At 47.9% G+C, this 27126-nt stretch overlaps 1 protein-coding gene across 2 annotated transcripts in view; it reads left to right on the top strand.

The window, feature by feature from the left end:
* Positions 1-26719, top strand: part of SLC39A14 (solute carrier family 39 member 14) — a 40729-nt gene extending 14010 nt beyond the window's left edge. The window contains exons 2-9 of one of the 2 annotated variants that reach the window (XM_019714462.2): positions 12159-12435; positions 13980-14166; positions 16975-17144; positions 19085-19207; positions 19923-20111; positions 20231-20438; positions 21364-21548; positions 23677-26719. In XM_019714462.2, the coding sequence (XP_019570021.2) occupies positions 12172-12435; positions 13980-14166; positions 16975-17144; positions 19085-19207; positions 19923-20111; positions 20231-20438; positions 21364-21548; positions 23677-23823 (1473 nt within the window). In that variant the 5' untranslated portion in view covers positions 12159-12171 and the 3' untranslated portion in view covers positions 23824-26719. Of the gene's footprint in view, positions 1-12158; positions 12436-13979; positions 14167-14976; positions 15147-16974; positions 17145-19084; positions 19208-19922; positions 20112-20230; positions 20439-21363; positions 21549-23676 lie in introns of both variants that reach the window. The other variant, XM_019714451.2, reaches the window with a different exon arrangement.
* Positions 26720-27126: the final 407 nt, after the last annotated feature.

Here is a 27126-nt window from a genome sequence, read left to right as displayed (position 1 = left end):
TTCTTTCTTTTTCTTTTCATCTGTTTTTTCTTCCTTTTTTTTTTTGCCCCCCAACATCCAGGCCCTTTGCACTTGTGGAGAGAGTACTTAGAACACGTGCAGACTGTGTTCGGCTGTGTGACAGATGTTTCTAACAGATGTTAATCAGACTTCCAGTCCCGTGGATGGGTGTGGAGATAGGAGGGTGCAGGGATGGGCGTTCTGAGCAGAGCCCAGGGCCCAGGCAAAAGACTCTTGGCAGGTGAGGGGGAAAGGCAGTAGGATCCTAGTCGGAGGGACCCTTGATTACCAGTCTGTTGACTGGAGGATGGAAGGTACGTACTTTAGGAGGAGTGACAGGATCCAGGAGGTGCAGGGTGGGTTGGAGGGGGGTGTGAGTTGGTCTCACAAACACTGAGCTGCAGTGGTTTCTCTTCAGGAGTCCTAGGAAGAGGGGCATGCTGGTCACTTAGCAAGGAAGCAGAAGATGTGGGAAGGCCTTTCTCCTCTGTAATTGGATGGTGACTGCCAGTAACCCTGGCCAGAAAATGAGCCATGTGGGATGACGCTTCATGTGGGAAATTTGGACAGTGGGAGGGCAAATGGAGGAACCATGTATGATTCAGGAATGTAATTACTCAATTTCCTTCCCTTTTCCTGCCATCTTTCTCCAGTTTGGAAATCGGGGGGTTTTCTTTCTTTTTCCCAATAACCCTCTTATGAGAATAAGGCTAATTTATTATTCTGCTGATAAATATTTATGGTCACTGACTAATCTGAGGTGCAGCCTGTGCCTTTCTACTAGGGCGCCTTTGTGACCAGTAACCATACGAAGGTTGAGTGCTGGGCAGGGTGGGGCTGTCCCTGGACAGCTGCAGCTCTTGCCCTCTTGGGTGAAGAAACCTGGAGATCTAACGAAAGCTCTGGATCTTCCTCTGAAAGTTGTGGTCCTCAGACTTTAGTGGACATCACGGTCACCTGGAGAGCTTCCTAAAGCACAGCCTGCTGGGCTCCAACCCCAGGTGTCTGATTCAGCAGGTGTAGGTGGGGCTGAGAATTTGCCCTTCCAGCAAGTTCCCAGGTGACGGTGATGCTGCTGGTCCAGGGACCCCACTTTGAGAACCACTTCCCTAGAGGAATTCTCACACCCAGTTCAGCCTCTCAGCTGTCGAGATTGCTGTGGTCCGAGTCTTTGGGGAAGACGGGGACTTGAGCTGGCTTACGGATACGGGGGTTGTCAAGGGGAAACAGTGGTGCAGGAAGGCACTGAGGCAGGGAGGGTGGGTGGGCTGGGGGGATCTTTGCTGCAGGCAGAGCACTGGAACTGCCTGCCTTGGGGCCTAGTTAGAGAGAGGTTCACTGCACCACGGAAGCCAAGCACGCCTCTGCCTTCTATAGCTCAGTGTCTTATCAAGGCTCGCTGTCTGGGAACGGCCTACCTCACTTCCCAGAGGGAGCCTGGGGCTCGGAGGACTCTTACCTGTTTGGGGAAGAAAGGAGCATAAGAGAGACTTGTTGTGAGAGGCCCTTGGTGGCCAATTCTGCCCCCAGAGTGTCGCTTGCCAGGCATTGCTGTTGGCATGTGTACATGGCCCTCCTGCTGCAGCAACAGAGCTGAGCAGACTTGTCTCGGCCTGATTTAGGAAACGAGTGGGGGGGCATGTTGGTCCTTTCGAACTCACTCTTACACTTTCGGTTATGAGGACAGTGATGGGGCTTGTTTCTCTCCTTGCAGCAGCGAAAGAGGCGCCTGTTCAGTTCTTTATGGAAAACTAGGAGGCCAGCGGGCCCCTAAGGGCAGGGGAAGCGCCCTAGGCTGGGTCGAAGCTGGGAGAAAGAAGCTTTGCTCTTTAGGCCACACTGGGTGCGTTGTTCTCCCAACCGGACGTCAGAGAGCCTCCTACCTGGGCTCTGGCTTCTGTTCTCGCCCACCTGGAGCCCGTCCTCTGCACAGCAGCCCCACGGGTACACTAAAAACTCAAGTCCCGTCATATGTCTACTGAAAGTGGTCCCTGACTACCTTAACCTGGCCTGCAGGCCCGTGCCAGCCCCACCACAGCCTTTCCTGTGCACCCCAGCTCACACCGGACTCTAGCTCTTAGATGCCCCAGGTTTGCTGAGACGTTCAAAATGCAGCTGCATCTTTCTGTCCTTATCCCCCACCTTCACCTGGCCCATGCTTACGCACCCTTCAGGTCTCTGCTGAAGTGACGTTTCTGTTTGGAGGCCGCCCCTGGCCCTGTGCCGCTCAGGTTGCATTTGCCTGCTCCGCCGTGTTCTCCGCAGCTTCCTACCTCCGCCTCACCGTCTGTGGTGAGCGGTGTATGTGGGCTTGTTCACCAGGCGCCCGTGCTGAGGAACCCGTGGGGTTTACTCCTATTGTCCCCGCGTGTTTATTAATAGTGCCTCCTTTCCCCGTCAAGTGTGCTACTTTGGATAATACATTATAGTCCAACCTACTAGAAGTAGAGAATCAAAAAACTAGACTTGGCAGACATCCTTGCACAAAAATTCCCAGCGTGACGTGGATGCTGCCAGTTAGCCACACTCAATCCAGTCTTAAATGTGTGGCCATCCTCATCCTCAAGATGGCATTTTGCTGGTGTGGATCTTGGCAGGGATGGCTTAATTCTGGAGCAGGCTGCTGCTTGGTGCCATAGCTGCCTGACGGTGGCAGGGGCCCCAGCTCTTTGGCAGCCTGGCCCTGCTCTGTGATTTTAGGAGTAGCTCTGTTTCTGCAGCTTTTCCTGATGATTCTCTAAGCCATTTAATACCTTGTACAAAACCCCTTACTGCTCACATGGCCTAACTGAACTCTCATCAAAACAACCCTGGTCATCGTTCTTGTAAATCACTTGCTGAATTGTTTGCTTTCCCTGCTCTGTGAGGGCAGGGTCTAGGCATGGCCTGTACCTAGCATAATTCCTGGTATGAAACTGTTGGCAATGGGTGTTTGTTAAATGAATGAACTTTTGGACTGAGTTTCTTCAAGTCTGGTAGGCATAGCTAGCTTTCACTTCAATGAGTATAAATGAAATGGAAGGAATGGAGGTTGTTTAGTCTAGAGAAGAGATAGCGACCACACAGACATCAGTCACGAAGCAGGTTGGGCTTTCCAAGGTCTTCTCTGCTTCTCCATCCTGCGTGCCCAGCACTGGTCCAGGCACTGTTTTGTGGGGAGGAGTCAGGGGAGGGCCCTCCTTGCTTTCAGAGAGCAAAAATCTGTTGGGGGACACCATGGAAGAGCTGGTGATAAGGAGTCCAAAGGAGTTGGAGAAGAGTACTCTTTGGTCCAAGAAGGCTTCCTGGAAGAAGAGGTAATTGAGCTGCCCACTGAGAATAGGCAGGGTTCAGGTCCACATGAGGGGATTGGCTTGTGAACAGAAGGAACAGACCTGACGTACACACTGCTCTCACCTTTAAGCTCTCTCATTATCAGAGTGCCCCTGTGAGGTTGGATGTTTCATAGTGTAATTGTGTTACCATGTTTCCCCGAAAATAAGACCTAGCCGGACCATCAGCTCTAATGCATCTTTTGGAGCAAAATTAATATAAGACCCGGTCTTATTTTACTATATAAGACTTGGTCTTATATAATATAATAATTATATTATATTATAATACTGGGTCTTATATTAATTTTGTTGATTGTCTGGCTAGGTCTTATTTTCGGGGAAACACGGTAGGGATACATGGTAAGTTAGTGACAGGCTCCAAATTTGAACCCAGGGCTGCCCAATATGTCATGTTGTCTAGTGATTTAGCCACTAGATCGTACATTTTATTTATTTATTTGACCCTGATTAACAAGTCAGAGTTTGGCTTCAAGTGGGTGATGTAAGCAGTGGATGTGATACCGTAGTTATCGTGATCCCTAAGGCACATGCCAGGACCTGTGGCCTGACAAACAGGAGAGGACTTAGAGGGACAACAGGTCAGAATGTTGCAACGGAGTGTCTGGGAAATGTTGATGGTTGAATGATGAGAACAGCGGTGACTCTTGCCATGCCTCTGAAGGTGGGGTGGGGGCTCTGGCTGGGGGAGCTCTGGCTGGCTCCTGCTTGCCGGCCGCGGCTGCCTGACTCAGTCAGTTAGTTTTGGAAGGCTTCTTTGCTTTTTTAAGCTGAGGCTCCGGCTGGAATGGTGAAACCAGGCAAAGGCACGCCCTCTCTCCCCCTCCTGGTCCCACTAGGGACTCAGCAGTGTGTGGCTAAATCAGCCATCCCTGCTGTCATGCTGACTGCCCCGAGCTGACACCAGCCTCTGCCCTTCCCAACCTCCCCTCCACAGGCGCTGATACACACAGTGGGGGCTCAGTAAATATTGGTCAGGGAGCACCAGGCTGCTGGTTCTAATTTTGTTGTCTGCTTCTGGGTCACCGCTAAGTTGTGTGTTTTTTTAAGTACTCTCGTCCCACAGAGAGAGCAAGTGGGCTCCTGCCTCTGGGTACCCCCGCCCCCTCCCCCTGGCAGCGCTCCTGCACTATCTGCAGAAATCTCCCACCCTGGGTGGCCTATGGCTGAGCCAAAGCTTGAGGCTGAGGTTCTGGGAGTGGGAGCTGGAAGAAGGGAACGCATTCTTTCAGGGTATGAAGGAAAGCAGTTAGGTAGAAGGCCAGAGGACGCAGGAGAAGAAATGGCCGATTGAGCTCTGGGCCCCTTGGCCAAGGCCAAGGGCTGCTTTCACACTGTAATATTTATCTTGTGCTTGGGAGGGGGTTTCAGCTTGTCCCAGAGAAGGGTGGCGTCTTGACAATGTTCATTAGTTGGGTGGGGAGGTTGGTAGGCTGGGTAGTTTTTCTCAAAGCTCTTTGAACTACAGACAGCCTGTAGGGAACTATTGACTTCAGTACCACACTGCGAGGTGACTGGGTTTCCAACTGGGTCCATAGGGACTTGCACAGGTGACTGTGACTGTACCATTAGTTGACCATGAATACTAGGAGTATACGAATTACTTGTAGAATGATTGGCAGTTTTTGTAGTCCCAACTGTATTTTGTAGTCCCAGCTGTATTAATGCTTTTATTGCTGCTAGGTTTTGTGCCATACTTAGAAAGTTATCCCGAACTCCTTGATTATAAAAATAATCACGTTTTCTAGTATTGCTGTACCCCCATCACCCATTAGGACACATCAGTGAGTTGAAGTAAAATAAATAACCGAAACACTCCAAACCCCCACCACTCAGAAATAGTCATCACTAATACTAGGTGAACATTATTCCAGATAATCTTCCAGGCATATCACAGATACATGGATATACAGAAGTAGATCTACATACTTCTGCAAAAGTGTATTAAAATTTCCCTGACTGTAACAGGAAAAAGAAACCGTAATACAATTAAAGGAATTATTAAGCTTTAAAATGTGTTTTTCATAAGAGAGATTATTTCCTCAAAGACCCCAATAAGGTTAAGAAAAAAGTAAGAGCTTGTGAGTCATATCTGTAATTACTTGTTTCCATTTTAGACAGTAGTGATTGACTCTTTGCTGTGAAAAATGAGGATATTCACATTTTCACATTTTTTTCTCATCTCTTCTTTGCATCTCTTCATTTTTTAAATTATATTATTAAATTGTCCATTTTTATGACATTTAGATTCTGTCCTGTAACCATAATCCCCATAGGTGTTTTTGATTAACTCTTGTTTGAAGGGTTTATTGTTTACCATCATTCCTCATACCATGGTTTCTGCGCTCCTGGGCCCCTTTTAAAAAATTTCTCAGTTAATTAGCTACATTTCATTCTCACGTCATTTTTTTCTTCCTAGGATAGGGACTACTGTATCTTCCGACTTCTTTCCTGCTTAAGAATTTTTGTCTGTTGACTTTACCAAATTTGTAGGGCATCTTGTCTGAGAGTAATATTTGTGGTTCATGTTTTCTTTTTCTCAGAATTGTGTAAAGTTGCATTTTCTTCCGATACTGAATGTTGCTATGGGAAAGGCGAGGCTAGTCTGAATTTTCTGCCACGTAGAGGTTTTAGGCAATGGCTTGGTGTTGAGCGTTCTACATCAAATGTTTGTGGAATTCAGTCCTCAGATTCTCTTTTTCTTTTCATTTCAGGAAGATACTGTGTTATTTATCTTGGAATTTATCTTCTGTCCCATCCTCGGTTCTCTCCTTCAGAAACACCAATTATCCTGTTGGTACCGTTGTCTTGTACAGTCATGAGCCCTGTAATGACATTTCGGTTGATGACTGACCACATATATGGCTGTGGTCCCATAAGGTTATAATGGAGCTGAAATTTTTTTTTATTGCCTAGTGACGTCATAACCATCTTAACGTAGTAGCACAATACATTATACAAATACTTACCACTGTGTTACCGTTGTCTGCAGTATTCACCATAGTAACATGCTGTACAGGATTGTAGCCTAGGAGCTGCAGGGGAACAGAGTTTATCACCCCAAAATATGTTAATTTGGCACAATGATTATTTTAGGCTGGTTAATTTTAAAAAACAGCAGACATGGGAGAAGCTCTGAAAACCAAGTAGAAGTTACCCTTTGTAAAAGACACTTATATATGTAAGTGTTGGTTTTTATAAGGGTGTCTCCGGCGTTGCACCAGGAAGAGGTGGGTGACCTTATCTCTAGAAACTCTTATAATACCAAGTCATGGGCTTAAATCTGCATAAACAACCTTTCCCCTGGTTTACTGTGCCTTTCCTGGTAACTTCCCATAACTAATACCTCCCACCCACAACATCTTTTGTCTTCAGCTGAAGATGGTGCTTAAATTGGTGGCTTCAACCATTTTGGTGAGTTACCCAGTTTTCCTGGGTCTCCCGTGTATACTGGAGGTATGTATACATGTTATTGAACTTCTGTTTGTTTTTCTCCTGTTAATCTGTCTTTTATTCCAAGGGTGTCTCAGCCAAGAATGCAGAAGGGCAGAGGCAACATTATTATACCATATTGCCTACATGTGTAGTGGGTTATACACCATCTAGGTTCCTGTGCTCTCAGTGATATTCACACGACGAAATCACCTAACAATGCATTTCTCAAAACGGATCCCTGTTGTTAAGCGGGACATGACTGTATTTGCTTTCATGTGTCTTTTCCATCTGCATTCACTGCGGTGATCTCAAACCTTCCTTTGTCGGTATTTTTATTTTAAATCACTGGCTGAATTTTGTTCTCTGTTCATTCTAATGTACTTTTTAGTTCTTCCGTGATGTTGTTTTGGCCTTTTTGTAGTAAGCCTGCACCTCCTTCTGTCTTATTTTGTTGTGTAATCATCTTTGAGCTGTTTTTGTTGCATCCGTGATCTCACTCAGTGATGCTGCAGTGGGAGGCAGTCATGAGGAATTACGTCTTACTTTCAGTTGACATCTTTGTCTTTCGCTTGGTTGGCCTGCTGTTTCTTTTTGGGTTCATACTAGTGCTATCTGGCGCTGTTGGCTCCAAAATAAGACAGTGACTTCTCCCCACCATGTTGAGGTAGGTTTGTCCCCCACCCAACAACAGCAGTGCTGAGAGCTGGGTACTTAGGACCTGTTTTCTGTAGCCTGAATGAGCCGTGACTGCAGATGAGGTGGGGTGAGAGGCGTCTGTCCTCTCTGCTGGGGTTTTGGTAATGGCCCCCGTGGTCTGGCTCAGTCCACTTATTTGAGAGGTGTGTTCCATTTCTGTTGGAGGGGGAGGAACAGTCACTGGAATTGGATAGTTTCCCCAATTCTGTAGGTGGCCTTGGAACCCTTGACCGTGGATACTAGGAATAAATTTCCTTCACAGAGAGTCAGCCCATTGTTCTTCTTCCCGTTTCACCTGTTTGTTTTTTTGTCCCAGCACCTTTTCCCACTACTCCTACACTGAAGAGGAAAAAGAGTTGGTGGCAATTTGCCGCGTCCAGATTTGGGGGAGGTTAGTGAGAATTCTCCTGGTTCCGCTCTCGTCACTATGGCTTTCATGCCTGGGCCAGCGGTAGGAGATGAGCCATGTGGGTGCCTCCTGCATTCCTTTCCTTGCTTCTGGTTTTGAAGTTATTGTATCAGAATTTGCCTGTTTCCTTGTCTGGCTGCTGTTGGTGACTTTTTTTTTATTTTTTTAACTCAAATGTTAATTACCAGGGTAGGAAAATTATGATGCCATTTCAATTCTCCACCTTAACTCAGAAATCCTTATTTTTATATAGTTTCAACATACTTTATTTTCTTCAGACTCATAAAACTCTGCAGGTTTATTTTTCTCTTTCCAAACTAAGGAAACAGACCTGGTGAGATCAGTGAGTTGCTTAAAGTCGTTGCAAATTAGACTTCTCACACCAAGTCCAAAATCGGGGGTGCCCTAGTTACTAGCACCCACTGTACCGAAGACAGGTGTGGGGTTTTTGATTCCTCAGGACCTGGACCTCCACCCTGAGGCCTGGCTTTGTCCTTTGTCTGCAAGTTTCAGGGATTTTTATATACCTCTCCTAATGGGGACTCAGAAATGTTGCCCCAGGACTCAGCCAGAGCCATCTGCCTCTGGGAAGGTCCACTAGGGAGATCCTGGTAGGCGGACAGTTCCCAGCCTTTGAGCGGAGTGGGGTGGGACTGGAGAAGGACCAAGATTTGAAGGTCTTCTGCAGAAATGAGCTGCGGGCAGGAGGGAAGCCCTGAGGGGTGGGAGCTGCCTTGCATGTATTCGCTGGGTCATTGAAGCTCCCAGCCCTGAGGGTGTGCTGAGCCGCCCTGTGCCTGCGACACCCCCTGCTGTCTGTCCCAAGCGGAATAGCAGAGAACTAGACACCTCTTTATAGCCTTTGGATTTCAGGTGGGGAAAAGACAGGGGGGGGTAGGGGGGGACGGGGACTCTCAAGATGACTCACTGAGGCCAGTCAGCAGTGGGGCCAGTGCTGAGAACCATCATTGCTGTCACTGCAGGTCCCCACACCTCCTTCGCCACTCCTCCAACCCGCAGGGTCATTCCTTGGTGTGGACAATCAGCCTTTTTTCACCGTTGAGTAAAGTGCTTTGTAAAAACCCCATTCAGGCTGCCCTTGCATAGACTGCCACTCCTGGGCCACTGAGGCCCCAGCTGAAGAGCTCCAGCCTTGTAATTCACTGTGCTCCCACGTAACCCATACTTGAAGGGGCCACAGAGTCGGCATAAGCGGGTACGGTTTCAAACACACATCTTACCCATTTCCTGTGGCTTACCAGTTGGCCTTGGAAACAGTTGTGCCTTAGCAAAGTTTGTCTCTGGAGCATTTGATCTTATCTTTCATGTGTCATTGGTTGGCCCAGAGGAATCTGAAAGAGAAGGGTGGGCTTCCTGGTCAGCGTGAGTCAGGGAAGGGAGTGCATGTTTGGAGGCCTAGTGGCTCCCAGGCCCCTCAGACCTCTGTTGCCTGTTCAAGTCACATCAAGTCGACAGCCTCTGGATGAAGCATCATGGCATGTCACTACTTTGTCACCCCAAAGAGAAGTAAACATTTGCTCCTCTCTGAGAGCGGAGATGGACACAGAAAAAAATGCGGCATGGTAAATCCAACCATCAGATGTGTCCACAGGACATAGTGCTGCCTCTAGGATGAGACACTTCTGGATGAAGTGAAGGGGTGACAGGCAGGTGAATTCTGATTTATGAATTAGTAAATTCCTATACCAAGAAACTCTCTACCAAGATGGTAAGGAAACTTCTGAAGTTCCACAGAGGGTCTGAGAACAAGCCCATCTGGCTGACTTTCTCACAGGTCTTTCATTTCCCACCCGGAAGGGTTGGATCTGGCGCCTTGGAGGCAGAGCGAAGGCACTAAAATAATTCATTTCTTTGAACCCAAGCCAAGTGAACAAAAGGGTGGCGAGACTCCACCTTCTCTTCAGTGGGAGAGCCTGGTCCTCTGAGCCAACAGCACACCCAAGGCTTTGTCCCTCCAGCTTGTTTTCCTGTCCTGCCCGTATGCTCTTCTTACCACTCCTGCAAGGTGTCCTTGAGGGCCGCTGGTGCAGCTCCCTGGGAGGGCTGGGGTGGCCCCCCGCGGGCACGCCCATGCGCACAGCCTTAATACAAGCGGGCTTGCTCCTGTAGCTGGGCCACACAGTGCGGACCTGCGCAGCCTCGCCATCCATCCAGATGCCCCAAGAGCTGTATGTGGTTTTTTTCCTCTCTTCTTTCTTTCCCCAAAACAATCTTTTATAAACCTCTTTTTTTTTCCCCTAAGAATAACTTACAGTTAAGAGGGGAAAAATCCTCCATGAAAGCAGAAAGCCCCCCTTTTGTATCTGCCGAAAGTCCAAGGTCACTTGGACTTGGAGTGTCTGTAGCAACTCCTCGGTCCGTGGGCCAGGACTTCTTACAGCCCTCCTGGCTCTGGGGGCTGGGTCGTGTCAGAGTGTTGTCCAGGCAGGAAGGCTGTGCTTGCTGAATCTACCCAGCCACTCAGGCTGCCCTAGCAGCCGTGCCGAGGGCTGACGGGTCACTGGGTCAGAGAAGAGCACCTGCTTCATTAATGCTGACCTTGAATATCCAGGTGAAGCTACAATCACCCTGGGTGTCTCCTACCTGAGGTATTTTAATGTTTATGTTTTCTGATGTTTTGAAGTTGCTGGAGATACATTTGAGAAATATAGCTGAAGTCCAAACAGTTGTTTTTGTTGAAGTGATTCTACAGAAGAAACGCTGTAACAGAGCCCTGCCTCTGAGGCATACCTGGGGGCTCCCCTACACAGGTCTTCAGAGCATCTCATGCCTGGATTTGGGGTGCTTGATGGGGTTGATAGAAATTGGGAGCAGTCTGCCCAGAGACATGCAGGATTTTGTGGATCTCCATGGGACCCAGGCCATCTATTTTTGTGTCTCCATCTAGCAGGGACAATGGTTAAAAGTGCCTTGACTTTAGTGTCGTGCAGGCCTAGCTTCAGTTCATGAAAAATTCAGTGTGTGGTTTTGCTGCTCTACTTGCTGGCTGTGGATCAGGTTTCCTAATCTCTGAACCCCAGTCTCCTCATTTAGCAGATGGGGATAAGTGTCCTGACTTCTCTTAAAAGAATCCGTGAATGTCAGTGCTTACTTAGCAAGGTGCACACTGGTAACACGAGCTGCTGCCCTCATCATCTCTCTGCCTCTCCTTTCCTAAAGCCACTCAGGCCTTCATTTTGACAGTCCAGCATGTGCCTTAGAGTGTGGTCAGGTGGAGAACAGCTGTCTTTGAACACTGGGGTTTAGCCATTTGGTCCTAAGATCCACACTCTGTACCATAATTTAACTTTTGTTTTTTGGTGGAGATTTGGCATTAAATCTTCACAGTAATCCAATGAGATGGCTACTGGTTTTATAAATGAGAAAACTGAGGTGTAGAGAAAAGGTAAGTAACTTGACCAAGGTAACTTGCGGTAAACTGTGGTGCAGAAATTCGAGCTTGGGTCTTTCTGATCCTAACGGCCATGGTAAGCTGCGTCACTGCTCTGGGTGATTCTAGAATGTTGACGCTGGTGAATAACTTGCCCGAAATCACACAGCTGGTAAGTGGCAGAGCCAGGATGCAAACAAGCCTGCTCTGAACCATTCGGCTGTCGTGCCTCTGTCCCCAGCAAAGGCCTGGAGACGGAGTTACTGACCCACTGTGAGGCATTGTGCCTGGACAGGTGCGGAAACAACTTCAGCAACTACGCGTCTGGATCTGGATTAAAAAGGAGGCTCATTTTCCCTTCCTGATATTTCACTAATTAAATTATTACTCCTGAGGGAAATGATTAACAAGTCATCAGTCCTACTCCCTTCAAGCTTGTGTTTCTCTCTGTTCCTTTTCAGTTCTTACACCCTTACATAATTGTTCTGCTTCTTAACATGAAACTCGTGCTTCTCCTTTTTAGAGTTGCATACTATTCCATGAACTCCATATAATTCACTTGGCCATAACATATCTTTCTGCATGTAGCCTTTTTATTTTTGAATTGCTTCTGTTCATGTAAATTCTAGGAGTAGAATGACAGATTCAAAGGATTTAAATACCCCTATTGTCATAACTCCAGGAGTTTTGCCCCACCATCGTAACTTTTCTGGAAAGCCAGGTAAAGGCATTGGAAAAGGGGTGAGGAGTCAGCTTTGATACTGACTGGATTCAGAGTCTGAGGAGAGACCTGTCCTGTGGAGTGTGGCTGATGGGTCTGGTGGTGGCAGACGGGTGAGTGGGAGGAAAGGTGGGTTTCTTAAGCCTCACCCTCACCTGGTTTTTTGCTCTGCAGGCTCTTTGTCACCATGAAGCTGCTGCAGCCAGCCTTCCCCAGCTGCTTCCTGCTGGTGCTGCTCAGCATATGGACAGCTGCTCCTGAGGCTCACGCCGTGTCTGTGGAGACGCCGCCCATCAGTGCAGCCTCTTTCCTGCAGGACCTCATGCATCGCTACGGGGAGGGTGACAGCCTCACGCTGCAGCAGCTAAAGGCCCTGCTCAACCACCTGGATGTGGGAGTGGGCCGGGACAATGTCACCCAGCCACTGCAGGGACAGAGGAACCTCTCGACGGTAAGGCTCCCAGCCGTTCCACACTGTCTCTGTCCTCCCGGCTCCCAGCCCAACCAGGCAGGGCTGGACCAGGCAAGCCTTGATGACAGAGCAGAGAGGCCACTTCTTTTTCCCCTGTTGTCTGGATTAGCAGGTCTGAATTTCCAGCCATGCCTCCTGCCCTCCTGCATGCGGGGTTTTGATGCCCTTGCCAAAGGGCAGCTGTGAAGTGGGGGGTCGCCGCCTTGTAGACTCTTCCTCCCTGCACTGCTGGCATTTCTGATAGTTTATAGTGTACAAAGCCCTTTATCCGCTCTCCCAGGTGCAGATGGAAAATCTTCATTCTGTAGGAGAGAACACTGAGGGTCCCCAGTGAGTTCCTGGAGAGACCAGGTCTTTTGGCTCCTGGCTCTGTCCTTTCTTCCATGTCATTTTGGCTAATCTGAATCTGAGGCTATTTGAGGCAGCCAGAGACACGTCAGCCCGCAACGGCTTTCTGTCTCTACTTTGTTCCCTGTGCTGAGTGTTGAGAGAGCAGGGACAAATGAGTCATGTGTAGGGGTTTACCGTCAAAATGCAGAGCTCAACCAAGAACAAAGTTAGCCAGTTCTAAGATGAAGGGTTAAATGCTGTGGGTTAGACAATCATTGCAGGATTCAGAAATGAGAACGGAGGTGAGTGTGTGCTAGGGTAGTCAAGGCTTGTGCTGGAGGTGTCCTAGAGCTTTGACTTGAAGGAGAGTCGAGTTTGGATCCAGGGGGCCCCTGTGTCCTGGACGCAGAACCCCAGGAGCGTGGTGAGTGTCTGAGTCCGTGAGGAGGCTGCCCCGGGGGCTGGTGCACAAACCCAGACACTTCCCGACATGACTGCAGTGTGTAGGTCAGCAGAATCGAGCCCTCAGCTTTGAAAGCCCTGCACTCCCGTCGGCACACCCAGGTGGCTGACTATCTGGAGACAAACCCACATGAAACCAAGCTCAGGTAAAGACTGAGATGCGTAAAGTATAATTAGAAGGAAAACTGCCGCGTTTTACAGGGACAGTGTGAGAACCACTCCTCTGCCACCTCGCCAGGGGACCGAGCGTTTGTGTCTGCTGAATGGCCTGCACATGCTCCATATACGCCAGTAGCTCTGGAGAAATACCTAGAGTCTGCATGTTAACGTAATAGCTCCCTGGGCTAGTGTGACGTGCAACCAGATTTGCTGTCTGGTTGAAGCTCTATCTTTAGGTATCCAAATAGCATCACGTTTTCTAGAAATCACACTCTGGTCACGATGACTGGAATTCAGTTGCTCCCAGAACCTCCGGGCAGCCCTTGACAGATGTTGTGCGTCAGATATGTCTTAGCCCAGTGACTGATCGCTAAGATTCCTTATCAGTTTTTCAAGTTGAAGGACTACCTTGCTCTCTCTCACTCCTGGAGGTTAGTCTTACAGATTCGCTCATATCTGGACATTTGATCTTCTTTTTTTTCCCCCCTCTTAGAAGGCTGAGTCAGTCGCCTTTTAGGGCAAGGTATGACTTTGGCTTCTAAGAGGCTTTCTGCCCCTGGCCTGTGTTTCAGTGCTTCAGTTCCGGAGCGCTCTTTGCTGCCCACAACTTCAGCAACCAGTCACGGATAGGGAAGAGTGAGTTCCAGCAGTTCTGCCCCACCATCCTCCAGCAGCTGGATTCCCGGGCCTGCTCCTCCGAGAACCAGGAGAACGAGGAGAATGAGCAGACAGAAGAGGGGAGGCCGAGCGCATTGGAAGGTGAGCTACGACAGGAAGGGCTGGTCCCCTTGCTCGTCTTCACAGGGACCTCTGAGCTGATCGATAGTGCGGCTCGCTCAGGGTCTAATCGGTGACCGTGTTACCAAGATCGGGAGGGGTGAGTTAGAGCAATGGTCATGCGGTGTCTTTGCACTTACAGGCCTGGTCCAGCGTGTGGTCAGACAGGCCAGTGTGGATGCTGAAATCTCAGTGTTGGGCTCTTAGACCAGCCCAACTGTGGATTGCTTTTTATGGCCACTTTTCCATTTGTGTTTCCATTGATCTACAAGGGGGCCGACGCCTTGGTTTTTCAGTTTAGCACTTAAGACCTTATAAGGTCTGCCCTTAGCTCACGTCATCCTTTCCCCTCCCCGCCCAGTACCTCTGCTCCAGCCTCAGTGGACTCACTGTGCTCTGTGAGTGTCCACGCACCCTTTGGGCCCAGATTGACCTGCTGAAACATGGTCACACTGGTGTGTGCCATCCAACACTTGGTGGCTAGCGTTGCTGCCCGTGTCATGCCTTATTGTGTCTCGCTATCATTCTTTACCTCTTAACCTTCCCTGGTAGTTTTTCCTGCCTCCATCGAAAAGGTAAGCTTCTTTTGGATAGCAACTTCACTGTATTTTTTTAGGCTTCCCCACAGCACCCAGCAAGAGGCGGACTGAACAAATATTTACTGATGGGTTGGTAGATGTCTGGTGGAGGTCTGTGTATCCTGACCACAGCTGAATTCAGAATGGGCTGCCCAGGCAGCAGGCACCCCACCCTCAGTAATGGAGGCCCCCGTCTGTTCTTATTCCTCCACAGTGTGGGGCTTTGGTTTCCTCAGTGTCTCAGTGATTAACCTGGCCTCTCTCCTGGGAGTCCTCATCCTGCCGTGCACGGAGAAAGCCTTTTTCAGCCGTGTGCTCACTTACTTCATCGCCCTGTCCATTGGAACGCTGTTCTCTAACGCGCTGTTCCAGCTCATCCCAGAGGTGCAGTACAACAGACATGCGCGTCTCCTTCCCCTGGGGCGTCCACAGCTGAGCCTTCCCCAAGCCAACATCCCTGCCCCCGCTCCCACCCTGTGCTCCAAGGCACCCGACAGCTGCCACCTGACAAATTAACTTCTCCCTCGTATCAAGGGACACAAATGACTTCTGACTCTGGATCTCAAGGGCCTTCTCTCATTCCTGGGGCACCCAGGTTTGCTTCTGGCCTCCTCAGGCAATGTCAGGTGCAAGGCTCTTAGCATTTTGCCCTCCTGTCGGGGGTCTCTCAGCCTCAGTGCCTCTCCTAAGCCAAGTTTGCAGGTCTCAGAAGGCAAGCTGCAGCCGGTGGTCTCTGCTTGGCCCTTGGGGCTTCGCACCCTTCTATTCTAAGTAGAGGCCCTCGCAGCGCTCAGGAGCGGCCACCAAAACACAGAACAAAGACTTTGAACAAAAATAAATGAAATTAAAATGACAAGATAGAGGACAGGGGCACTCCATCCTTCATGCCTTGCATCTTGACTTTTTCCTGACAGGACGGACTTCCTGGTGCCCTTATTCAACTGTTTGAAACTGTTTGTTGATTTTGTTTTTCAATTGTGACCACTGAGGAGCTAAAAAACATAAAACCCAAGTTGACAGCCTGCCCCCCTGTCAGCTCAGGCAGGGACATGCTCAGGGGATGATTACAGGGGGGCCTCCTTTGGGCGTGGGGGCAGCCGCCTTTCATAAAGAGCTTGTTCAGTGGCCGCTCAGCCTTTCCCAGTCAGAAGACTCACCCGGAAGAGATACCAGGTGCGGTGCCCAGGCCTTGTCTGTTCTCTCTCAACAAGGAGAGAAGAAATCTGGTTTAAGATGAACCATCTTGATGTTGGCTCAGAATTCTTCCTGCATCTAGCGAGCACTTCTCAGGGGAGGCCTCATCTTGGGCTATTTTTTTTAGCTCCAGAAATAGAATTTATTAATTTTTTAAATCATTAAGTTAAATGAAAAATGCCTTATTGCCTGTTGAACGGAAATATAATAATTACACGTGCTCCAGCCTGTGGCTCACAGGGGAGTGCCTCATCCTGGCTCAGTTTGGTCCTGACCAGAGTGTGGGATACTGGGAAATGGTAGAGGAAATGTTTTCTGTGGCAGGGTGGTCTTGGAACTCTGCTCTCTACACTGGAGCCCTCTCAAAGCAAACAGAAAGCAACCAGCCCCGAGAACTTAGGAATCTGGATTTCACGGGCGTGGGGCCTTCCTCATTCTCCATCCCGCTGCCCTGCACACATGACTTTGTTGTATTTTGCACAAACCAGACGAGCCCAGGCCGTGTCACATGAGCCTGTGTGGTACGAGTTGGACACTCAGAGCAAACGTGGCAGCACGGTCATTAGTCTCTTCCCAGCTGCTCCTATTTCCTCCTGAAGAGAGCCCTCGGGTCCAAAGTCTGCCTTGGCAGCCTCTGGCTAGACCTGCACAAACCTCGGCTCAGTGATAAGGCAGTTCCCACCCTGCCAGTCACACCAGCTGGCAGGTGTGACTCGGGCCCCCCAGCGCGGCGGGGGCAGGAGCCACAGAGTTCCAAGACCACCTTAAATTTCTCTTCATTTCTTCTGAACTGATTAAAGGAAATTTCATCAGACTTGAATCACTAACAAATTTTCTATTTCTCTCTCCCTCCCTACTTGTCTCTCTGATTTTTCCTTTTTGTTGCCTTCGATAATATCTACCAAAACCTTCCTTGTTGCCCCCCCCTCCCCTCTTTTCCCCTAAATGGTGGCTGCCGTGCCATGGGGCGCTTGCCCTTCTCCCTGTCCTGGGTGGGGCTGGCTCTCCCCAACGGCAGTGTGGGGATATGGTCTCCTCTGCGTGACCGTCATCTCCCTCTGCTCCCTCATGGGGGCCAGCGTGGTGCCCTTCTTGAAGAAGACCTTTTACAAGAGGCTGCTGCTCTACTTCATAGCTCTGGCGATTGGCACCCTCTACTCCAACGCCCTCTTCCAGCTCATCCCCGAGGTATGGCAAGCCAGGGCTCCTCATCCAGGAGCACACCGCCTCCTGGGGGCCGCGGGCTCAGGGGAGGACCCGGCACTTCGATGGAAGGCAGAGAAAGGAGGTCCTTTCCTTTAGCAAAGACTCAGGCAGAGCTAGGAGAGGCAGCATAGCTCCGGTTTGCGAGCTGGGTTCCGATCCCACCTCCACCATCTACAAGTTGTGTGACCTTGGGCAAGTCACTTAACCTGTTTGTGCTTCTGTTTCCTCATAATGTACAATGGGGAAAAGAATGGACCCGACCTCATGAGGTTGTGGCGAGGGTTACATGAGGTAACATTTATAAAATGCCTGGTGCCTAGGAAGTACTTTCTAACTGTTGGTGGAAAGATGTAGTGTAGTTAGGTCACGTAATGGCTCCCGATTTGGGGCTTTTGGCTCACACTCACACCCACAAACATGTCAACAGAATCCATAGGTCGCAATAAAAAGATCGGTTCTCCTCAGTAAGGCGTTTGGGGGCAAAGGTGAGCCAACTGAAATTCACATACATCAAAGGCACCTTTTTGCCCCTTCCCCCAGGTTAGTGAGAAACTTGTCCACAAAAGAGGAGGGAGCTCAGTCTTTGTGAGGTTTGGCGAGCAGCCCTGGAGACGTTGCATCTGATTTGGTGTAATGTCTACAGGAGACCCGCTGATGACAGTAAGCGTGAGGCATTTCACTGTAGGTGGTCTGACAGGCCTGGACAGAGCTGCTGTGGAAGCTTAAAGATGACGCCGCGTGCTTTCTGTAGCTCTTTATGTTTTCCAAGATGTGGTTCTGTGTTTTCTTAGTGGGTCCTCAGCTCAACTCTGTGACATCAAAGTGATGTTTTATCCATTTATGGAACGAAGAGCCCATATCCCAGAGGCCAGGTTTATAATTCCTGAAGCCATGCTCTTGTCCTCTGCCATCCATCATGGCTTTTTGTGGAGATGTGCGAGTTGCCTATTTTCACTCCACTTTTCCCTGGAAAGTCGACCTGAATGGGTCATTTCTGCTCTAGAAGCTGACCTTTATGTCTCTTAGAAAACTGCACTAGTGGGTAGAGATTGTATTTCGTCCCCTTAAAACAGGAAGGAAAACCACTTTACCTTTTAAGCAGCCCAGAGTTCTGGTACTTAAGGTCACTTTTATATTAGACTTACTCCTGAGAAGGCTGGAGTTTATTCAAGAGGACTGTTTCCTGTCAGAAAACTGAGGAGGGGGTCACCGGACACTCCCAATGCTCCACCACAAGTCAGGCGTGTCCCTGAGAATGAAATTCTGATTTCTACCCCTGTGTACTTCCCAACGCATTCTGTTTTTCCCCCATAATAAGAGTTTCCAAAAAAGAACTCAAAACCAAACCCGCAGAATTAACACATGCGGCAGTAAGGCGGTCCGCTCTCTCGGCTTTGTGGTCACTGGGAGGGCTGCGGTCAGGAAGATGCTGCAGTTCCTAGTGTTTCACCGAGGAGTGGATTTCCTCTTTTAGAAAGTACAATTACACCACTGCCTTTGTGTTTACAGGCAGATCAGTTAGAGACACAAGGTAACGATGGAAATAAACAGTGTCTTCTCTTTACGGAATTTACCAGCAGAGTCTGCCCTTGTAGTGCAGCGCCAGGAAGAAATAGAGAAAGAGTCCTCATTGAAAGTAGAAAACCTTGTCCAGGCTGTTCTTCCTGATAGTACAGTTCTAAAGATGATCTGTCTTTTGCATCAGAAAATAAGCTAGAAAGAACCTAACAGGCCTGATGATCAGACATTTGGGAAATATCAAAGGTTAGCTTTCGCTAGAAAGGGAACGTGTAGCCGGCAGTTATCCCAGGGAGCTTGTCTCTTTCCTTTCATACAACCAAGGAAGTGGTTAAGAGGCGAGAAGGGGACCAGTGGAAATGTTTTTATTTTCTTAAACTCATTTTCTTTTCCTGGGTCCACAGGCTTTTGGTTTCAACCCCCTGGAGGATTTTTATGTCTCCAAGTCTGCCGTGGTGTTCGGGGGCTTCTATCTTTTCTTTTTCACAGAGAAGATCTTGAAGATGCTCCTTAAGCCGAAAAATGAGGTGAGGCCCAGTTGGTAAAGGAGATGCTTCTGGGGAAAGCATCTTTCTCCAAAGTGCTTGTGTGGTAGTGGCTCAGCAGCCCTCCAATGGGGGCTTGGGAGGAGGAAAGCCCACCGGCTCATGAATAGACGTTGCATTTCACCTCCTGCGGGTACTAGCAGGGGTCGAGGCGGGACCAGAGATCAGATCTGGCCTATGTGTCTCTCACTAAGCAGTAATTTATCCCCTCTGTCTTATTCTAGATTATTTTCTTAACATACTTTTGTATGTTAGGAGACGAAGGAGTGGCTGGATACGGACATGCCCTGTCTGTGAAGTTATGACAAAGAAACAGGGCCGACTATTGTTGTATAGTTCCAGAAAGATACCTTTAGTGCCTAGTCTATAGTTATCCCCCACGTAGTTGCTGAATTGACTAAAGTGATCTGTTGCAAAGGAGGAGCTCTAAATACTTTGAGCTGTGCCGCCTCGCCAGAATGAGGGTGGGCCCTGCAGTCATGGCTTTGCTGTCGGTCCGGTGCCAGCCCCTCGTATTTACCTTGGTTCAGCTCTCTAACCACTTTCCCCAGTTTCTGTGTGTATGGCCTGCTTGCATTTTCTCTGCTGGTGGAGTTGGGGTCTTCCCCGTGCTCGGAGTGCTGACTCAGAATGGGTGCTCAGGAAGCTTGGTGGTTTTGGTGAGGGTCACGCTCACCACTCCCTGTGGTCCCTCCAGCACCATCATGGACACAGCCACTATGCATCTGAAACGCTTCCTTCCAAGAAGGACCAGGAGGAGGGGGTGACCGAGAAGCTGCAGAATGGGGACCTGGACCACATGATTCCTCAGCACTGCAGCAGCGAGCTGGATGGCAAGGACCCCGTGATGGACGACAAGGTCATCGTGGGCTCGCTCTCTGTCCAGGTCAGTGGGCCGGTGGGGGTGTTTAAACACTAATGGCCTTGATGATTCACTCAGGTCTACCTTGAAGGTCCCTAATCCACCCTCTGACCTGGGGGCCCTGGGGACGGGATGTTTCGTAGGACCTGCAGGCTTCCCAAAGTGCCTGTTACTGGCTGAAAGGCGTCCGCTACTCTGACATCGGCACTCTAGCCTGGATGATCACCCTGAGTGATGGCCTCCACAATTTCATCGATGGCCTGGCCATTGGCGCCTCCTTCACTGTGTCTGTTTTCCAAGGTATCAGCACATCAGTGGCCATCCTGTGTGAGGAGTTCCCACACGAGCTAGGTGAGTGCATGCCTCCCCACCCTCGTTCCACTCTGCTGCCTCGGTGACTGACACCTGCTCCCTTCATAGGGCCGACTCCTCCTCCCTTCAGAAAGCTTATTGTAATTAATTAATACGTTCTCGATGCGATGTAAAAGCTAACCACTGATTCTTAATTGAATTAATCATCGAAAATTGATCATTGAAAATGATGGAGTTTTTAACAGGGATGTCTGTTTCCCTTCAGCCCCATATCCTGTGCCTCAGTTTCCTCACCTATGCAATGGGGTTGATAACAGTACCTGCCTCATAGATTTGTCATGAGGATGAAAGGGGGGAAATAGTGAAAGGAACTTCCTATGTGCCGAACACTATTCTAAGTGCTCAACATAGGTTATCTCTTACATCCTGTTTGGCCTCCCAAAGGCTGAGACGCATGTTAGAAGTCTTGTGGGTGGAAGAAGTAGGTGAGCCAGGAGTTGTTGGGAGGCCCTTTGTTGTATCAGAGGGAGTGTAAAACACCTGCGCTTTGGAGACTGAAGGTCAAATCCTGGCTTTGCCATTTATTGGCTGTGGCTTTGGGAAAATTACATAACTTCTCTCAGTCTCAGTTTTGTTTCCTAAAAATACCACTCATTATAGTTGTGAGGAAAGAAGCTCCTCCTGTTTCACCATCAATCAAAAGAGAAATGAGGCCATCGTTCGCTGGTTGTCTATTTTGCATTATTTTCAGCATCTCAGCTGAAAGTTTTGTAGCCAGACAGTTCCTGGACATGAAGATGAAGGGAGCCTTCGTCTTGTCAGTGCAGTCTCCTGTCTGGGGTTGTCTTGTTTTTCACCCAGACTTTATCCACAGTCTGAGCAATCTGTCCCCCTCATGCTCTCTGTCCCATGACCTAGTGTGACTCTTCTGTCCACAGCCTCTCCTCTTTTCTCCCCGCCACAGGAGACTTTGTCATCCTGCTCAATGCTGGCATGACCCTCCAGCAAGCGCTCTTCTTCAACTTCCTTTCCGCCTGCTGCTGTTACGTGGGTCTAGCATTTGGCATCCTGGCCGGCAGCCACTTCTCTGCCAACTGGATCTTTGCGCTAGCTGGAGGAATGTTCTTGTATATTTCTCTGGCTGATATGGTAAGTGTTCCATAGTTTATGCCGTGGAGACAAAACTGGACCGGGTAATTAAAGTCATTGGATGGGAGGACAGCTAAGGAGACATTAGTTTGGTGTTTTTTTTGGTTTTTTTTAGATTTTATTGGGGAAGGGGAACAGGACTTTATTGGGGAACAGTGTGTACTTCCAGGCCTTTTCTCCAAGTCAAGTTGTTGTCCTTTCAGTCTTAGTTGTGGAGGGCACAGCTCAGCTCCAGGTCCAGTTGCTGCTTCTAGTTGCAGGGGGCACAGCCCACCATCCCTTGCGGGAGTTGAACCGGCAACCTTGTGGTTGAGAGGACGCGCTCCAACCAACTGAGCCATCCAGGAGCTTAGCTGCAGCTCAGCTCAAGATGCCAGTGTTCAATCTTAATTGCAGGGGGCGCTGCCCACTATCCCTTGAGGGACTCGAGGAATTGAACTGGCAATCTTGTGGTTGAGAGCCCGCACTCCAACCATCTGCACCATTCGGGAGGCAGCTCAGCTCAAGGTGCCATGTTCAATCTTAGTTGCAGGGGGCAGAGCCCACCATCCCTTGCGGGACTCAAGGAGTTGAACCGGCAACCTTGTGGTTGAGAGCCCACTGGCCCCTGTGGAAATCGAACCGGCAGCCTTCGGAGTTAGGAGCACGGAGCTCCAACTTCCTGAGCCACCAGGCCGGTCCACATTAGTTTGTTTTTGATAACAGCTTTATTGAGAAATCATTCACATACCCCACAATTCACTTATTTAAGGTATACAATTAAGTCTTTTTAAGGGGACAGTAGATTTTAAAGAGTGAAAAGCTTATGTCATTTTAAAGGGTGAAAAGCATATGTCATTAAAGAACACTGATTACTGAGCTCCAGGGTCCTGACTTAAATATTTAAGTTTTATAGAATAGATATTTATAGATCAGTGAAAAACATCATCAGCAGTGTCTGGACCTATCTATATATTGTATGTACCCGCTGACGTGTGGTGTAACCATTTAAGTCGTTTTGCGTTTGCTAGTGAAATACCTGATTTGTCACATCTTTTGTGTACCTAGCCTTGTTTGTTGGCATGATGTGTTCTTTGGCATGTTTTATTTTCATGAGTTATTTTCCACAGCCTTTGAAAGTAATATTTTTGATGAGATGATGAGAGTAGACCACCACGATGCAGCCTCACCCAGGGCAACATTTCAGATTCTCTCCTCTTTAGTGCGGAGCCCTCTCCATGGTCAGGATCTTTTTTGGCAGTTCTTGAATTAAAAGGCCTCCTCATCATCACCTGCCTCGCCGGACAGCAGTGGAAGGCCTTGAGTCAGAGCTCCAACCTCTGGCCCCATACACAGTTTCTGTTTCCCAAAGAGGTGCCAGTAACGTTTTGGTAGCAAAAAGATCTTTTCAAGTGTTTTTAAGGATCCCAATAAAAAGTTTATTTTTATCAAAGCAGTTATTTTTAGCCAGCATCTAAACACATCCAGGGCCACATGCATGGAGAGTACTTGGCTTTACCTCGATACTTGTAAAGTACAGTTGACCCTTGAACAAAGGTTTGAACTGCACTGGTCCACAGGTATGTGGATTTTTTCCAGTAATCACCAGTACTGTTTTCAGTCTGTAGTTGGGAATCCTCGGATGCAGAGGGCTGACTGTGCATGGTTCTGCACTCTTCTCCGTAGGGGACTTGAGCATACATGAGTTTTGGTATTCACCAGGGCGTCTTGGAACCAATCCCCCGTGGATCCAGAGGGACCGCTAAGGTTGTGGGGAGTCAAAAGTTACACGTGGATTTTTAACTGCACAGGAGTGAGCACCCCTAACCCGCAAGTTGTTCAAGGGTCAGCTGTAGTGGTAGCCACCTCGGAGAAAGGCTATTACATTCAAGTTCTAGAGGCTATTGCTGTTAATTTTCTTTGTAAACCAAATTTTATGTATATATATCTTAATTATATATTATATAATTCTCACCCCAGTAATAACTATTACAATAGTTATGTTATATACTAATGTTACCATTATAATATAAATATTAATATAATAAATATAGTTATTAGATATAATATCTAGACTGCACTGAATTCTCCTGGACTTACAAGGTTAGGAAAGGAACTGCAACTCTCTTGTTTGTCTCTTCTTCCTCAGTTTCCTGAGATGAATGAAGTCTGCCAGGAGGATGAAAGAAAGGGCAGCATCTTCATCCCTTTTGTCATCCAGAACCTGGGCCTCTTGACAGGTTTCACCATCATGCTGCTCCTCACCATGTATTCAGGACAGATCCAGCTCGGGTAGGGCCCTGCAGGAGCCAGTGGGCATGGAAGTCGGGCCCTTGGCTGCCTGTTCCCTGGCCCTGGGACTCGGCATCCAAGAAGCACCTCCAGCGAGGCAGTTATATAAAAACTGTGACATGGACTGTATTCCTGCACTAAATGTCAGCTGTTTCGAAAATGCTCTATCCTAGTAATAAGCTGCCCTGGTGAACAATTGCCAGGTAGCACTTCTCTCCCTTTCCTCTCTCTTCTTCTCAGAGTGACTCTGGAACCTGAATGCAGCTTAGAAGACAAGCCTAACTTTTTTCTCAGCTTACCCTGGCCTCTGTCTCTTTGAACCAGAGCTGAGAGGTGTTGAATCTTTTGCCCCACCATGCAGAAATAGAGGCAGCAATCATAACCTGGTTACAAAGGTCAGGAGATGAATCTACATGCAGTTTGGGGGCCATGAATCTAAGTGTGTGTCCTGGAGCTCAAAGAGAACTGAAAGTTGGAACAGATGAGTAGGGCAAGGGGAGGGAGACCATCCTGAGTGAGAGGGGAAGTAGAACCGATGATGTGTGTCCCGTTCTGACAGTTACTGGAGCCCGCTGGGATGCTGGATGTTGATTTTGTGGCTGCACCTGGTGTTTGCTGGCCATCCGGGAGAGCGAGCATGTAGGTTCTGTACATTCAGTTGCCTGGACCTCCCCTTCTTTCTGAATTAACACTAACAAGAATGGAGGGCAGAGAAGGAAGACCTGCAAACAATCGACTGGTTTTGCTGTGGTTGCCACCTCCCCTTCCCCACTCCCATCTTCGGAGACTTTTTAGCTGCCTCCCTAGAAGCACATTCTGAGCACATTCACGATGCTGAGACTAGAGGGGAGACTGCACAAATTTACCTCCCCACCAACACGCGTGCTTGCGGAATTGGAGTACAACTTGTGTTCTTTCTGACAAGAGTAATCAGAAAAGGAGGCAGTGCAGGCAACATTTATGATTTGCTAATTAATTGCATAAGTAAAAGTATGAATAAGATGAACTCTTGAAATGGAAGGTCCAGAACGTAGGTTGGGCTCTGCAGATGTCTGTGGAACAGAGGACCTATTGATCACGCTGCGAATGGGTTATTAAACAGCACTGTCTAGGTTACCCCCTTCGTCCCTCACCCCAAACAAGAAAGGGCGAATCCTATATTGAATTGAATACTAACTGCTCTAACTCTCTTCAGAAAATGGCTTGATGGGCTCGTCTGTGAGACTGTAGGCCAGCCTCAGGCACTGTGGAGCCCTCTCCTCAGAACTCTGGCTTCAAGGGGAGCTAATCTCCAGGTTCACTAGGTGAATTGATTTATTATTATCATATTGATAATGTGAGATTCTTTAGCCACTTTGGGGAGCCAATCTCTCCAGAAGCCTTTCTTAGTGGTGCCCACAGTTGCAGCCCAGGGGCTGTGTTTGCAAACTGATTTGTGTGCATGACTGACAGTGCTGGCTCATTGCCAACACCTGTGAGTTTTTCTCTTCTTACCCAGAAAGACTTTCCACTAGACAGTAATTAAAAGCAGCCTCTATTTTGTTGTTTTTCTCTTCTGGGGAAACATCCCTCAAACCAGAAATATTCTTGAAAAGAACGTAAGCAGGAAATACTGCTGGTGATGCTTTATAAGTTTTTCTGCTTCTCTTGCCTGTTGACTGATAAATTTGAGAATGGGCTGAAGAGGAAGGAAAACAGTTACCAAGATTCTAGATTAAATATCAGGACTGACTCCTGATAGGATTATGGTCCAGTTTTACCAAAGAATCAATTCCTTGAATGTTGGCATCTAACTTTTTATTATCATTATTATTGTTACTGTTTTAAAACAATTCTTTGTCTTTTCTGTTCTATTTTTCTCAAATTGCTTTCAGGAGCTAGCAGAAAATAACAGTCAAACTTGAAGAGTTGAGAAGATTTTGCTTTCCTTAATTCACACTGATGTATGAAATTTATAGTTTTAGCATTCCCTATAGATCTGTCATTCCTTACAAATGCCATTATCCTTGAAGTACAATACTAAGTTAGAGTTAGTGGGTTTCTAGTTTTAGAAGAGCTCAAAAATGTAATCTTTAACAAATTAAAAAGTAAAATAATGAAATAGTAGTGTACTTCCCCTTTCTGTGCACATCTGTGTTAAGAACCTTCCGTTCATAGACAGCTGCCTCCAGGGGAAATTCTCTTTGAACTGTAGTTAGTCCAGGGGCCAGTCCTGGCTGGAGCTTAGGATGGGGAAAGCATTCAAATCATGCAACAGATTTGATGTTGCCATTGGCAACAGACTTGCCTTGTGAGTTGAAAATGTGGCGATTTCTTTTGGACTTTTAAGTGTTGAATTTGCTGTTTTAAGCATTTGTACATATTAGAAGTCTGAGGAGCAGTGAATTTTGAGGACTTGTTCACCCCGACATTCTCGTCTTCAACCTGTCTTTCCCCAGATGGACCAGCTCCTGTTAACAATCGCAGGGGCAGTCTGTCCTGTGCTGGAGCAGTGAACCAGAAGCAAGGGTTCTGCTGGTCACCCTTGCCCTGGCTAACAGGCTGCCTTCCATCTTTGCCCCCAAAAGTCTTTTGTGTCTAGTGTCAATGAGGGGCTTCACCCTGGGTTTAAAAAAAGAAGGCTTCTCTGTGTGGGTATCCTAAGACTTGTTTTTAGTAAGTCCTCTTCCAAAGAGATGGTAGTATGCCGGAAATCTGCTGAAAAATGAAAAGTTGTGTGATTTTCGCAAGAGGTTAGGTTTTTACTCATATTTCCTTTTACAGTTCTGCAGTTCCACCACAGTATTTTTTTAAAATAACTCAGGAGTTATGAGGATAAATTAGAAAAGAAAATAACTTAAGTTATATGGACTTTAAATGTTTTATTTGTAAGATTCTATAAATAAAGCTATATTCTGTAACTGTTGAATCCCAGGTGTGTGATCTTTTGGCATAACGTGGGTGCAATGAAGCCTGCTCAACACAAGGTGGCGATGGTGACTCGCTGACTTAGAAAGTTTTGTTTATTGGTCCAGCTGAACATTTGAAAGGATTTTAGAAGGATCCTTAAGTATCATAACATTCTCACTTTAAATGATTAATTTCTCTTTTATGGAGCCTGTGACTTCACTGACCTTGCATGGCAGTGCTTCCTAAGAAGAGCTTTCCATCACACTTTTCCCCTGTGTAAATCCATGATTTGAAACTTGAATAGTATACGTGGTTCATTTAAACCACATCTCCTGTATGTCGTACAGGGAAAAGTTCTTGAAATTCTAAATCTTTCCTTATTCCTGTTTAGTCGCAGGGCCAGGGATTTGTTGTTTTC

Source organism: Rhinolophus sinicus, linkage group LG07 (genome assembly GCF_036562045.2).
Source record: "Rhinolophus sinicus isolate RSC01 linkage group LG07, ASM3656204v1, whole genome shotgun sequence".
Lineage (NCBI taxonomy): Eukaryota > Metazoa > Chordata > Mammalia > Chiroptera > Rhinolophidae > Rhinolophus > Rhinolophus sinicus.
The sequence above is the reverse complement of the archived record's forward strand: the minus strand, read 5'-3'. Positions and strand labels throughout refer to the sequence as shown.